General features: G+C 32.4%; 1 protein-coding gene across 2 annotated transcripts in view; it reads left to right on the top strand.

Annotated features, from left to right (window-relative positions):
- Positions 1 to 12,598, top strand: part of STK31 (serine/threonine kinase 31) — an 88,981-nt gene that overhangs the window by 38,115 nt on the left and 38,268 nt on the right. For both annotated transcript variants that reach the window (XM_057733061.1, XM_057733062.1), the window contains exons 12-20: positions 917 to 1,033; positions 2,299 to 2,418; positions 3,518 to 3,649; positions 4,720 to 4,821; positions 6,110 to 6,190; positions 7,757 to 7,882; positions 8,509 to 8,634; positions 10,525 to 10,611; positions 11,312 to 11,461. In XM_057733061.1, the coding sequence (XP_057589044.1) occupies positions 917 to 1,033; positions 2,299 to 2,418; positions 3,518 to 3,649; positions 4,720 to 4,821; positions 6,110 to 6,190; positions 7,757 to 7,882; positions 8,509 to 8,634; positions 10,525 to 10,611; positions 11,312 to 11,461 (1,041 nt within the window). The remainder of the gene's footprint in view (positions 1 to 916; positions 1,034 to 2,298; positions 2,419 to 3,517; positions 3,650 to 4,719; positions 4,822 to 6,109; positions 6,191 to 7,756; positions 7,883 to 8,508; positions 8,635 to 10,524; positions 10,612 to 11,311; positions 11,462 to 12,598) is intronic.

Here is a 12,598-nt window from a genome sequence, read left to right as displayed (position 1 = left end):
AGGGCAAAGACACCTATGGTCTCATTTATCTCTCTGTGTAAATGGTTTCCAAATATGCATTTCTAGCTTTGTTTTGGAAAAAAAAAATCTTTAATCTCCAGCTAATTGTAGAACTCTTCCTATTTGGTACTTTCTTATGGATACATTAATGTAACTAAGCTATTTCTGTGTCTTTTGCTATTCATCATACTTGTCTCTCTTTAGGTTATAATTATCTATTATCCTTTTCTTTCATTTCCGTTGCTTTTTTCCAAATCTAGACCTCCATAATCACAAATCTGAACCTCTGAAAGCAGAGTGACTGCTTATGACCTTTATGTTCTGGATTACAATTTGAGCCCCCATTTTTATTCTATTTAACACCTTGTTATAAAGTCTGTTTCCTGATAGAAAGTATCTTAGTTTTCCTAATGAGATGGAAACTATCAGGGTTTAGTTTTTAACTTTTACTCTTCAGATGCCTTAACGCTAGTGGGTCATCAAGTACCAGGCATAATCATGCCCCTTCCTTATATAAAGGCTGATATTGTCTGCCCACTACATGTCAGATTTAAACTTGCTACCTGAGCAATCAAGGTTCTTTACCAGGTTTTAGTCCGACTGCCTCTTCTACTATTCCCCCAAAACAGCTTGGTCTTGTCCCTGTTTTTTCTCATACTTTTTCTCTGTATTGTCCTCTCATTTCTCTTAACTGCTAATTACCTCAACAAAAATCTGTGTTTTCTTTAGGCATATGAGGTGTGTATACCTTTCTTTTCTGGTGCATAAGTTTTATGACGGTAGTACTTTATATCTCTTGTGTTTATTTCCCCCTCGTTGCCCAATACAGAGATTAATGCTCTGCTCCAGGTTAATGACACAATACTAATTGAGATAATTAAGTGAGATACTTCATGTTTTTATTTTTGCAAATGAGGCCTTTGATCTGTCTGTGGAAGAATCACTGACTTCTGAAGACACAATTGGTAGTATTGATGAAATCCTAGAGAAGACTGAGTCAGGTGTCTGCAAAGAGCTGGAGATATCTCTGATTGTGAGTAATGATATTCTTTATTATTGCTTCCTTTGAAACAAAGTATTTACTCTTACTAGCTAGAGAGTGTGAAGACTGGTCTTAGCTTTCCTTGTAAAGGCCTACTTGAAATAATAATACTGTCAAGTACTAATACAAACACAACGCTGAGCCTTATTCTTCCACAGGGTGGTATTTTGATTTTAGTAGGATATTTCACATTAAAAAAAAAAAATCTAATGTTTAATTCCAGGAAAACAACTCTCAATCTGAGCATATCAGCTTTCTGTAGAACTTGATTTTTAAATCCATCATACCTAATGACTATAAGATGACTTATCTTTTTTTTTTTTTTTTGAGAGTTTGTGAAAACTTGAAATAAAATCTGAGAGAGCTCTTGGAAGTGGATACACAAGTTTGATTTGTACCTCCCTTTCCCTTCTGTGCCTATTCTTTTTTTTTTTCAAGTTCAATCATCTGTTTTTATACACATATCCCCGTATTCCCTCCCTCCATCGACTCCCCCCCCACCTCGAGTACCCCCCCACCCTCCCCGTCCCAGTCCTCTAAGGCATCTTCCATCCTCGGGTTGAACTCCCTTTGTTATATAACAACTTCCCACTGGCTATCTGTTTTACAGTTGGTAGTATATGTACGTCTGTGCTACTCTCTCGCTTCCTCTCAGCTTCCCCTTCACCCCCCGCCCCCCATGTATCTATTCTTTTGTGCTGTGTAAAGTTAAAAATTAGTGTATTTTGTAATGTTAATATTAGTCACTGGAACTCTTAACCAGTTTTTCAGGCTGCTTACCAAAGTCTCATTGATTATGTTCTTTATTTTGCTTGTTTCTCTTTACCTTTTGTGATTTTATAAAGACTGACATTAAAAAATATGCATTACTGTATTTCCCTATTTTCAAGTTGTCCTTATTTAGATGGTTTTGTCAGACTTGATTTTAGAAGTGGTTGTTAACAGATATCTAAAAATAAAGTGTTGAAGTTCTATGTATTATTTAGTTCTTATATTTAGCATAGTAGTATCCCTGATTTCCTTTAACTCTCTACTTCAGACAGCTTTAATAGTGTTATGGGAATAAAATTTCCCATGTGAACATCTTTGATATCGATCTCTCCTTTCCCTGGAAAAAGATCTATGTTTTAGGAATATTTTGAAGTAGATATAGAAATTTGTTAAATCTGTCATTTTAAAGTGTATCCATTGTTATTGAAGGTTTTAACTATTTTGTACTCCTCTGTGTATAATTCTATGTGTGTGGTTTCATTTAGGAGCAAGATGATTCAGACAAGGAGATCATTTTAAATACATATAGTCAAGTACTACAAAAGATCCGTTCAGAGGAAGGGCTGATTGCCACAGTACAATCCAAGTACAAGGACAGTGTTGAGGTTGGATTATGCTTTATATTATTGGCTTTATATAGTGATGCTTTGAAATTTTTAATATTTAAACTTTTCTCAAGTAGTTTAATACCCAATGTGTAGATAAAGTATTTACTATTGCTAGAAAAACACTATAGCCATTGTTAGCTGGTATATGATTAAATTCATCCTATAGTGGAAATGCCGATTTCACTGATATAAATATATTGAGATTTTTTATTGTCTTAAATCTTTGCTTTTCTTATGTCCTTTAAAACATAACTTTTATCATTTTCTTTCTGCCTATACAAGTTTAGAGTAGAAAATTTTCTATATACAGAAAGATAAGAAGAAATAAAAATTTTGATTATAATCCTTTTAGCTTAGTCCACTTAGTCCCCTGTCCCCAGTGCTAATTTCAGAGTATTTCCCTTTTGAATGGTAACTTATGTGTATGTATGAAGTGTATGCATTGCATCATTTTGTAAACTGTTTTGAAAATGTTTCCTTCATTTAATAGTATATGGTGAACATTTTCCCCTGTGATTAATAATTCTTGTATGCTGTCATTTTGAGTGACTAAAACATCATTTCTCGCATAGATGTACAATGTTATTTAACCTTTCATCTGTTAGATGTTAAGGTTACTTCCTTTTTTTTAAAAAACCATAAATAACACTGTACATAATCTTTGTACATAATTTTGTGTGTATATTTCCTCATAGTCCTAAAAGTTAATTACTAAGTCAAAAGGAATGAACATTCTTAAAACTTGAAACGTATTGTCAAACTACTTTTGAGAAAGGTAATTTCAATTTATATCCTCACTAGAAATTCAATTTGCATTTTCTTTAGCAAAATGTATCTCACTGTACATCTAAGCTTGAAATATTTTTTACCTTTGCTTCTTTGATTGCTAGAATAATATTCTTCTAAATAAATATGTGGATAATTGAGAAATCAGTGGGTAGAATTGTCTTGTTGAAAATTGTAGAGTTTCTTATTTCAGTCTGAACTCAGTAAATACTAGTTGAATCTTAATAGAGAATGAGTGGTCAGAAAGCAATCATTCAATAAATATTGTTGTCTCTGTGTTGAAAATATAACAACTCTTTCTCTCACTTAGTTTAAGAAACAGATTATTGAATGTTTAAATAAGACCCCCAATGTGGATCACTTGCTGTCCATTAAAAAGACACTGAAAAGCTTAAAGGCTCGACTGAGATGGAAATTGGTTGAAAAGAATAATTTGGAAGAAGTAAGGAAACAACTGATTCTTACTGAACTCTCTGTGTACTTCATTTTATTTATTCATAGAAGTAATGCATAAATATACTTTAAAAATATTCACATTTTGTTTTATATATTTTATCTTTTTTCCCTCTGGGTTAATAAAATTACTATATTCATAGGGTAAACATTTTCTCATGTCATGAAATTTTTTTAAAAACATTTTACATGGTTGCCTTGGTTATTAGTAAAATAAGCATTTTTGAATAATTAAAAAAACTTTTGGACTGTTATAATAATGTCTATTAAAAACAAGCCTGCTGCATGCTGTGAGGTGACAGGGTGCTCCCCCAAAGGTAGAATTTTGTCATAAAAATCAGGATGTCTTTTGTTAGCTCTCTTTTTAATGGCTGGACATACTATTTTTTGCAAATAGTTTAAGTTGTTTTCATATTATAATAGAACTGAAAGAATTAGGACACTTTAAACTGGACTAAACCTCCTTCTTGAGGCTTGAAACTGTGAATAAACTGGCATTCTTTGTTCCCTTGAACAAAGAATTTCCTTGTCAAAAGGATTTATATTACATCTTAAGCATTTAAGCATGGAGTGAAACTAATTTAATAGCTTAAGATTTTTCTAGTTTTATCCTACTCTGGGCTGTGGGGAATGGGGTCTTTTTTAGTTTTAATTTTTTAACTTTTATAGCAACATATCTAACTTTAAAAATATGTACCTTTTAAGGAGGCTTATTTATTTGAGTTTTATGGAGTCTTTGTGAGTCCTACATTGTTTTTCTTCTAGTAGACATGCCACATGTTTACTGATTTTTTAAAAAATCAAATTTTACATAGAAAAAGGTTTTCTACAGCAAATTAATTCCTTTTTGTAGGTTTTGGAAAAGTCAGGGTTAGAATAAACTAATAAATATTAATTCGACGAGTGTTATGAGAGACTGTTATGTGCTAGGTATAGAAGAATACATAGAAATCACACAGAGTGGTTTGCTGTAGAAATTGCATCAGTTCTTACTAGGAAAACTTGTTTTAAGTCTGCTTTTATAAGCCTGTAAGGTCACTTTTTTCTTTTTGATTGAAGTCTGATGACCATGATGGATCTGAGATTGAGAAAATAAAACAAGAAATAACTCAATTGCGGAATAGTGTCTTTCAGGAAATTTATCATGAGCAGGAGGAATATGTAAGTATTTGATTCTTTGAAATTTTGAGTTAGTTTTTACTCTAAAAATTGAATTCAAATATCCATTTTTATGGACTATAATCAAAAGGCTAGAGATTATATTGGCATAGTTAAGTTGGTATAGTAATGTTTATGTGAGTTTAGAAATTAATTTCTGATGACAAAATAATTCATAACCATTGTACTACATGTGAAAATTACAGAAAAGTATAAAGAAGAAAATTTGTAACTTTCTCACTCAGTGGTAACAGTTGTATAATCATATTTGACTTTTGACTTAACTTCCTTTTAGTCTTATTTCTGCTTGTTTTTCCAAGATTTGAGATGTACACAGTTTTGCATACTGCTTTTCTGTTTAACAGAAAGCCTAAAGATTTTTTCCTTTATTAAAATCTATATGAATGTTATTTTAGCTTAAAACTGCAGTGAAAACATTAATAGGGCACCATAATTTGGTTGAAGAATATAGCAAAATAAAGCTATTGGGTTGGGGGAAAGTCTGCCACTAATGTTTGTGACTTTGGAAGAGTCAGTCAGCATATTTTGTCTTTAAAATGGAAAGAATATTGTACTTTATGTTTCAAGGATGTTATGGGAAAGAAGTAAGATAAGAAACAGTGCTCTGAAAAAAAAATACTATGAAAATAATAGTCATTTTAAGTGTTATGCATTATTTAGCAAACTTATCTGACTATGTACTTCATTATTCACCTTATGAACCTTGGATAAAATAGCTGTCTCCCAGGAACTTGATAAGTATCTAGAAGTTTTACTGAATAAACATGTGATAAGTAACTTTTCTAAGGATTCTCAATTTATACATTTGCGTCAAAGTAGCTTTTGTAGAGCTACATGTCTGTTTTTTCTTTCAAGGCTTTTATGATTTTTTTCTTCCTAAAATGAAATAGCAGTTATGTTAAAATGTTACTGTGTTCTTCATATTTTGAGAAATTGATAATTTTATGATTCAAATAGGTTTTTCATCATGGTTTTTCATTTTAGCTTGGAAGTATGAACTTTGACCTTAGGCAAGATTTTGTGCCTGTGTATATGTATACTAAGCTTAAAATTGGTAATTAAGTTTTTATTCTGTCAGATGATAATTTAGATCCAAATGACTCTTGGTTTTCATTTAATGTTTCTTGTAGTGGAAGGCAAAATCACTGAATATATATTTTATGAGGCTATATATATTATTAGGTTATATATCGTGTTAGATATACAGAAAGGGAGATACCAACATGTCACAATTGATCTATAATAAAAAAAAGCTATTTTTTAAATTTAGGAGAAGCTGTATAGCTTGGTACAGAAATGGTTCCCTGAGCTTCCTCTACTTCATCCTGAAATAGGATTACTTAAGTACATGGTAAGCTTTGTTTCCCCTGAGAATTACTACTCTGCAGAGAGTGTAGAAAAGTGATGACATTAAAATTATGTGTCAGTGTTAAATTTATAATATCCTTACTGTATAAAAATGTTCCTGGTGAATGGTTTTTAGGTATTGCTAGAACTTTTCTCAAGACTGTCTAATATTTGCATACTATAATTTTAATTTTTATGTTAATTTGCATGTTTTTTTTCATTTTGTTTTCTCTTTTCCTTATACCCACTCAATACATTGCATGGCGCTTACTTGAATTACAGGTGTTTATTTTTTGAAGTGATGAAGCAGTTTCAGCTGTTGTTCCAAGAGTTAGACTAAAAACAGGACACTGATAGTCATGAGAAATTTAAACAGAATTTATCTTTTAAGTTAAAGCAGGTGGGTTTCAAAGCCTGAGAGATCAGTGTGTTAGAAGGACTCTGTGGAGCAGGATTGGTAAACTTTTGGCTCTCAGAGCAGAATCTGTTAGCCCTGTGTTTTATATTGTCTGCTAGGAATGAGGGACTAGATGAGATGTTTATTCTTTAAGATTGTCATTAAATCCATGATAATGGCTTAAATATAGTACATAAAAGAATGTTCACATAGACTTGTGAACTCATACATATGTAAGATTAATAAGTCCCGTAAATTGTTAAAGCAATTACTGTATAATCTTTTCAGAATAAACTTTACAATAATTTGGGATTTTCCTTGTAATTATTTAACTCCTGCTTAGTGACTATCTCTTGTAGGATGGGTGAGTGAATATGTGGTGATGTAGAGGACTTGAAAATTAATTTAAAAAATATGCTAATCTGTTTTATTGTGGAAGATTATAAAAGGTTTGAATCGTGACTTATGGATGCCTTTAATTATTTTAAGATGTTTTCCTGTGATGTATCCTTAGGAAACCCCTGTAGGTTGATTATATATTGTGGATTACTTAAATATGCTGACAACATTTAAAAAAAAACAAACCAGAAAATAATTTCACAACCCCTCTTACTAACACTATATCACAGTAAAACTCAGCTTGATTTAAAATGTTGATAGTCATGTTTTAGTGCAAAAAATTATTCCTTTTAAAAAGTAGCAGAAATGTCTAGTTAGAATTAAATTATTTAAAAGCTGTTTCCACTTTTGAGGATTCCACTTCAAACAGAGGCAGGGGTGTTAGAGTTCCATAGTAGTCATAATTTTTAGACTTCTCATTCCCATTCTACAATCTTCTGTTTATTTGTTATCATTTTAATATTTTTTAGGAAACACATAAAGTTTTCCAAGTAAACATCAGGGTTCCTTGGAAGCATGTCTGATTCATCCCAGTCATCTTCAGCATCTGTTAGAGAGCTGTAGCAATGATTAAATGTATGGTCATTACATTTTGGGTGGCAGTTCAAGAGCCAGGAAATAGAAAAAATATGAAACTTTAAATATTTTTATGTATTGGGGTCTCCAGCAGGGTTGATGTCCAGTCCATCTAATGGTATATAACTAATTTCATCGAGTATTTAAAAGTGCTGGGATTGTTTGGATTCTTCAACTGTAATAAAAACTTGTGCCTAGAACTCTGGTGGTCTTCTAACAATGAGCTTGGAAAGGGATCTTCTTGATGCTGAACCCATGAAGGAACTTAGCAGCAAGCGTCCTTTACTGTCTTCTGAGGTTAATGGGCAGATAATTCTTTTAAAGGTAAGTTTAAGTTCTTTGGACTTGTGGGAGATTCAGAAGTATAAACGGGAGTGATGGTGGTGCTTTCAGGAAAGTAAAGACCCACTCCTTACTTTCTAAATTATATGAATTGACTGTTATGATGATTATGCTTCCAGTATGGTTGCCGGAACTTATTTTGAATTTAAAGTTTCCCTCATTTCCCTAAATAATGTATGTCTATAACAGGATATACTTGCTTTCCTTTTTTCTGGTGAACTTATCTTACAACATTCTAGCCAAGAGCCTTTTAAAATTCTTATTTTTCTTACATCTCTCTTTGAAATCTCAACTGTTTTGCCAAAACAGTGTTCTATTCTTTGATTTCTTCTCTTCATTGACCTAGAGAACTGTTAATCATGATAGTAGGATGATTACTTTGGCTTTAATGAGTACATAATGTAGAATGTATATTAAGCTACTGGTAGAATTGTTCTTTTCTTTCTAAATTACATCATTTAAAGCAGATAGGAAAAGTACTTATACAATTAAAAAATAAACTTAGATATATTTTAATTTGTATAAAAATCTAATTTGTTGGAATGATATATAATTAGAGTGAGATTTTTAATCTTGTAATTACCAATGTGTCTTTTTTTTGGTACAAGGGCTATTCTGTGGATGTTGACACAGAAGCCAGGGTAATTGAGAGAGCAGCTGCCTATCACAGAGCTTGGAGAGAAGCTAAAGAAGAGTCTGGGTTGCTGCCGTTGATATTCCTATTTTTCTGTAAGGTAAAGTTTTTATGCTAATCTCTTGCATAAAACATTTTATTTAAAATATGTTTTAGTTCCAAGCTTTAGAGAAGTAATTAATTCCTTTTAATTTTTTAAAAATTGAAGTATATAGTTGGTTTACAATATTGTGTTAGTTTCAGGTGTACAGTGTAGTGATTCAGTATTTTTGCAGATTGTATTCCTTTACAAGATAATGAGTATGATTCCCTGTGCTACACAACAAATCCTTGTTGCTTATCTATTTTATATATAATAGTTTGTATTTGTTATTCCCCTACCCCTAATTTGTCCTTCCTACTTTCCCTCTCCCCTTTGGTAACCACAAGTTTGTCTTCTGTGTCTGTGAGTCTGTTTCTGTTTTGTATATACATTCATTTGTATTATTTCATAGATTATACATATAAGTGATTTCATATAGTATTTGTCTTTCTCTGACTTTTTTCACTAAGTATAATATACTCTATCCATGTTGCTGCAAATGGCAGTATTTCATTCTTTTAAACGGCTGATATCCCATTGTATGTCTATACCACATCTTCTTAATCCAGTCATCTGTTAATGGACTTTTGGTTTGCTTCCATGTCTTGGCTATTGTAAATAGTACTGTTACGAACATTGGGGTGCATGTATCTTTTAGTATAAGGTTTTTTGTTTTTTCCAGTATATACTAGGAGTGGAATTGCTGGATCATATGGTGGTTCTATTTTTAGTTTTTTAAGGAACCTCCATATTGCTTTCCATTGTGGCTACATCAGTTTACATTCCTACCAACAGTGTGAGGGCTCCCTTTTCTTCACATCTTCTCCAAAATTTGTTATTTGTAGATTTTTTAAAAATTTATTTGTTGGCTGTGTAGTGTCTTCATTGCCGCCCATGGGCTTTCTCTAGTTGCGGAGAGCGGCAAGTGGGGGCTACTCTTCATTGTGGTGCACAGGCTTCTCATTGCAGTGGCTTCGCTTGGTTGTGGAGCACGGACTCCAGGCACTCAGGCTTCAGTAGTTGCAGCACATGGGCTCAATAGTTGTGGCTCATGGGCTCTAGAGTGCAGCAGGCTCAACAGTTGTGGCACATGGGCTTAGTTGCTCTGTGGCATGTGGTATCTTCCTGGGGCAGGACTCCAACCTATGTCCCCTGCGTTGACAGGTGGATTCTTAACCACTGCACTACCTAGGAAGTCCCTATTTGTAGATTTTTTGATGATAGCTGTTTTAACAGGTATGAGGTGATATCTCATTGTGATTTTGATTTGCATGTCTCTAATAACTAGTGATACTGAACATCTTTTCATGTACCTCTTAGCCATGTGTATGTCTTCTTTGGAAAAGTATCTATTCAAGTCTTCTGCCCATTTTTTGATTGTTTGGTTCTTTTGATATTGAGTTGTATAAGCTGCTTATATATTTTGGATATTAACCTCTTATTACTCATGTCATTTGCGAATATTTTCTCCCATTCTGTAAGTTGTCTTCATTTTGTTGATAGTTTCCTTTGCTGTGAAAAAGCTTTTAAGTTTAATTAGATAGTCTTTTCAGCAAGTGGTGCTGGGCATGTAAGATGAAATTAGAGCATTCCCTCATACCATATATAAAAATAAACTCAACAGAGTTTAAAGACCTAAATGTAAGACATGAAACCATAGAACTCCTAGAAGAGAACATAAAAGAAACACTCTTTGACATAAATCGAAGCAGTATTTTCTTGTATCAGTCTCCCAAGGTAAAAGAAATAAAAGCAAAAATAAACAAACAGGTCCTAATTGAACTTAAAAGCTTTTGCACAGCACAGAAGCAATTCTTTCTGGAAAAGTTGTTTTGTACAATCATTGTGTACTAAAAATATATTGAAGAATTTTTCACTTAGATTCTCTTTCTTTGTTTTACTTCTCAGTCTGATCCTATGGCTTATCTGATGGTCCCATACTATCCTAGGGCAAACCTGAGTGCTATTCAGTCCAGCATGCCTCTAACTTTAGAAGTAAGTAAAAAGCATTATTTCCATGGATGTATTAAATGAGAAAAAAAAAACACCTAAAGTTTGTTGAGAATATACTACATACTTTATACAGTGTACAATTTTGATTCATATTATTCTATTTAATTGTCACAGCAGCCCTCTGAGAGAGTTATCCCATTTATATACATATTAGAAAAATGAGGCTCACAGAAATTAAAGTGACTTGCACAGGGTGCCTTATCCAGAGGCTGAGTTGGAACTTGGAGTTGGGTCTTTTTGGCACCAAAGCCTATCCTTATAACTATTAAGCTGTGTTGTATGTAAATTGTGTAGTATAACACTTGGTATTATAAGTCTTAAGCAAACAGTAGCTTTAATTTCTGTTGTAAATTTGAATTAGTAATAACAGTAAAGGATGCCCATTTTCTTCCTACCCAGCAACACTATTTCAGTCTCTTTTTCTTTTCTGGATGCTTTATGCTCATTTTTTGTAATACAAGTCTTCTTAGAGATTGTAGTCTCTAAGTCATATATGTATATATGATATTACCAGTTATATAATTAGGACTTCTGGCCGTTAATTCTTTCTCTATGTTGTATTCTTTTTAAAGGTTAATTTGGAGGAAGCTTTGTCACTAAAAGTCTTTTAATTAGAGAAAAGTTTTAGCTATTAAAATGATTTGTCTACTTCCTGACTTGTTTTGTGTGTACTTATTTGTAGGAAGCTTTAAAGGTCATGAAAGGTGTTGCCCAGGGCCTGCATACATTGCACAAGGCTGACATAATTCATGGATCACTTCATCAGAACAATGTATTTGCTTTAAACCGTCAACATGGAATTGTTGGAGATTTTGACTTTACCAAATCTGTGGTAAAATAAAGTAGTTTTATAAATAAGTTCTAGACTTCATTTAGTATTATTAGGCAGTAGTTAAGCACTTTTACATTGTCTGGTAATTTATTATGAGATCTTTGCCTTCAGTTAAGGTGTGTCATGTAAGCAATTATCTGTTATCAACTAGGTGCTGGAACAAGAGTTTCTAAAGTTGTGCATTATATTTTTTAACCATAAGTCTTAGGAGCAAGCTGAAGTCACTGTCAGTGGTGATAACAACATTAGCATTAATTATTTTATCATCAAGAAACATTTAATTGCTGGAAGTACACAAGGAAAACTAGGTGGCCATCTCCTGTTTCCCTGTCTACTGGTGCTTTCCCCCTCAATAGATTAAATTTAGATATACATACTTTGCTATTTTTCAAGTAATGGGCATTTTTAGAAACTTGGCAACGTTGGACTTTTCCATGTAATTCGAGTGCTAGTTTGATGACATTGGCTGTTAATTTGGTGTTATACTACCTCAGAAGAGGCAGTTGTAGGAATAACAAACAGACAATTAAAGAGCATATGTGATCTTTTTTTTTCTTTTTGATAGAATGGGCAGTTTCAAAATATACACAATCATGAGGGAGTTAGTGTATATTTTGTTATTTTAACAAATTCTTATATAACTTGTATAATAATTTAATAAAAATTATTTAACAAATTAAAGTTATTTAATAAATAATTAAAATAATTAACAAATTATTTTAACAAATTAATTAAATTTTAAATTTAATAAAACATGTAGCTTTATTGAAATATAATTCACATACCATAATGTGTACAATTCAGTACTAATTTTAATGTCGTCACAAAGTTCTGTATCAATCACCACTGTTTAATTCCAGAACATTTTTATCACCCTCAAAAAGAAGCCCCACAAAGAAGACATACAGATGGCCAGCAAACACATGAAAAGATGCTCAACATCACTAATCATCAGAGAAATGCAAGTCAAAGCCACAATGAGCTATCACCTCACACCGATCAGAATGGCCATCATCAAAAAATCTAGAAACAACAAATGTTGGAGAGGGTGTGGAGAAAAGGGAACTCTCCTGCACTGTTGGTGAGAATGTAAGTTGGTACAGCCACTATGGAAAACAATTTGGAGGTTCCTTAAAA

This window comes from Hippopotamus amphibius, chromosome 4 (genome assembly GCF_030028045.1).
Source record: "Hippopotamus amphibius kiboko isolate mHipAmp2 chromosome 4, mHipAmp2.hap2, whole genome shotgun sequence".
NCBI lineage: Eukaryota > Metazoa > Chordata > Mammalia > Artiodactyla > Hippopotamidae > Hippopotamus > Hippopotamus amphibius.
This window is presented reverse-complemented; position numbering and strand designations above follow the sequence as displayed.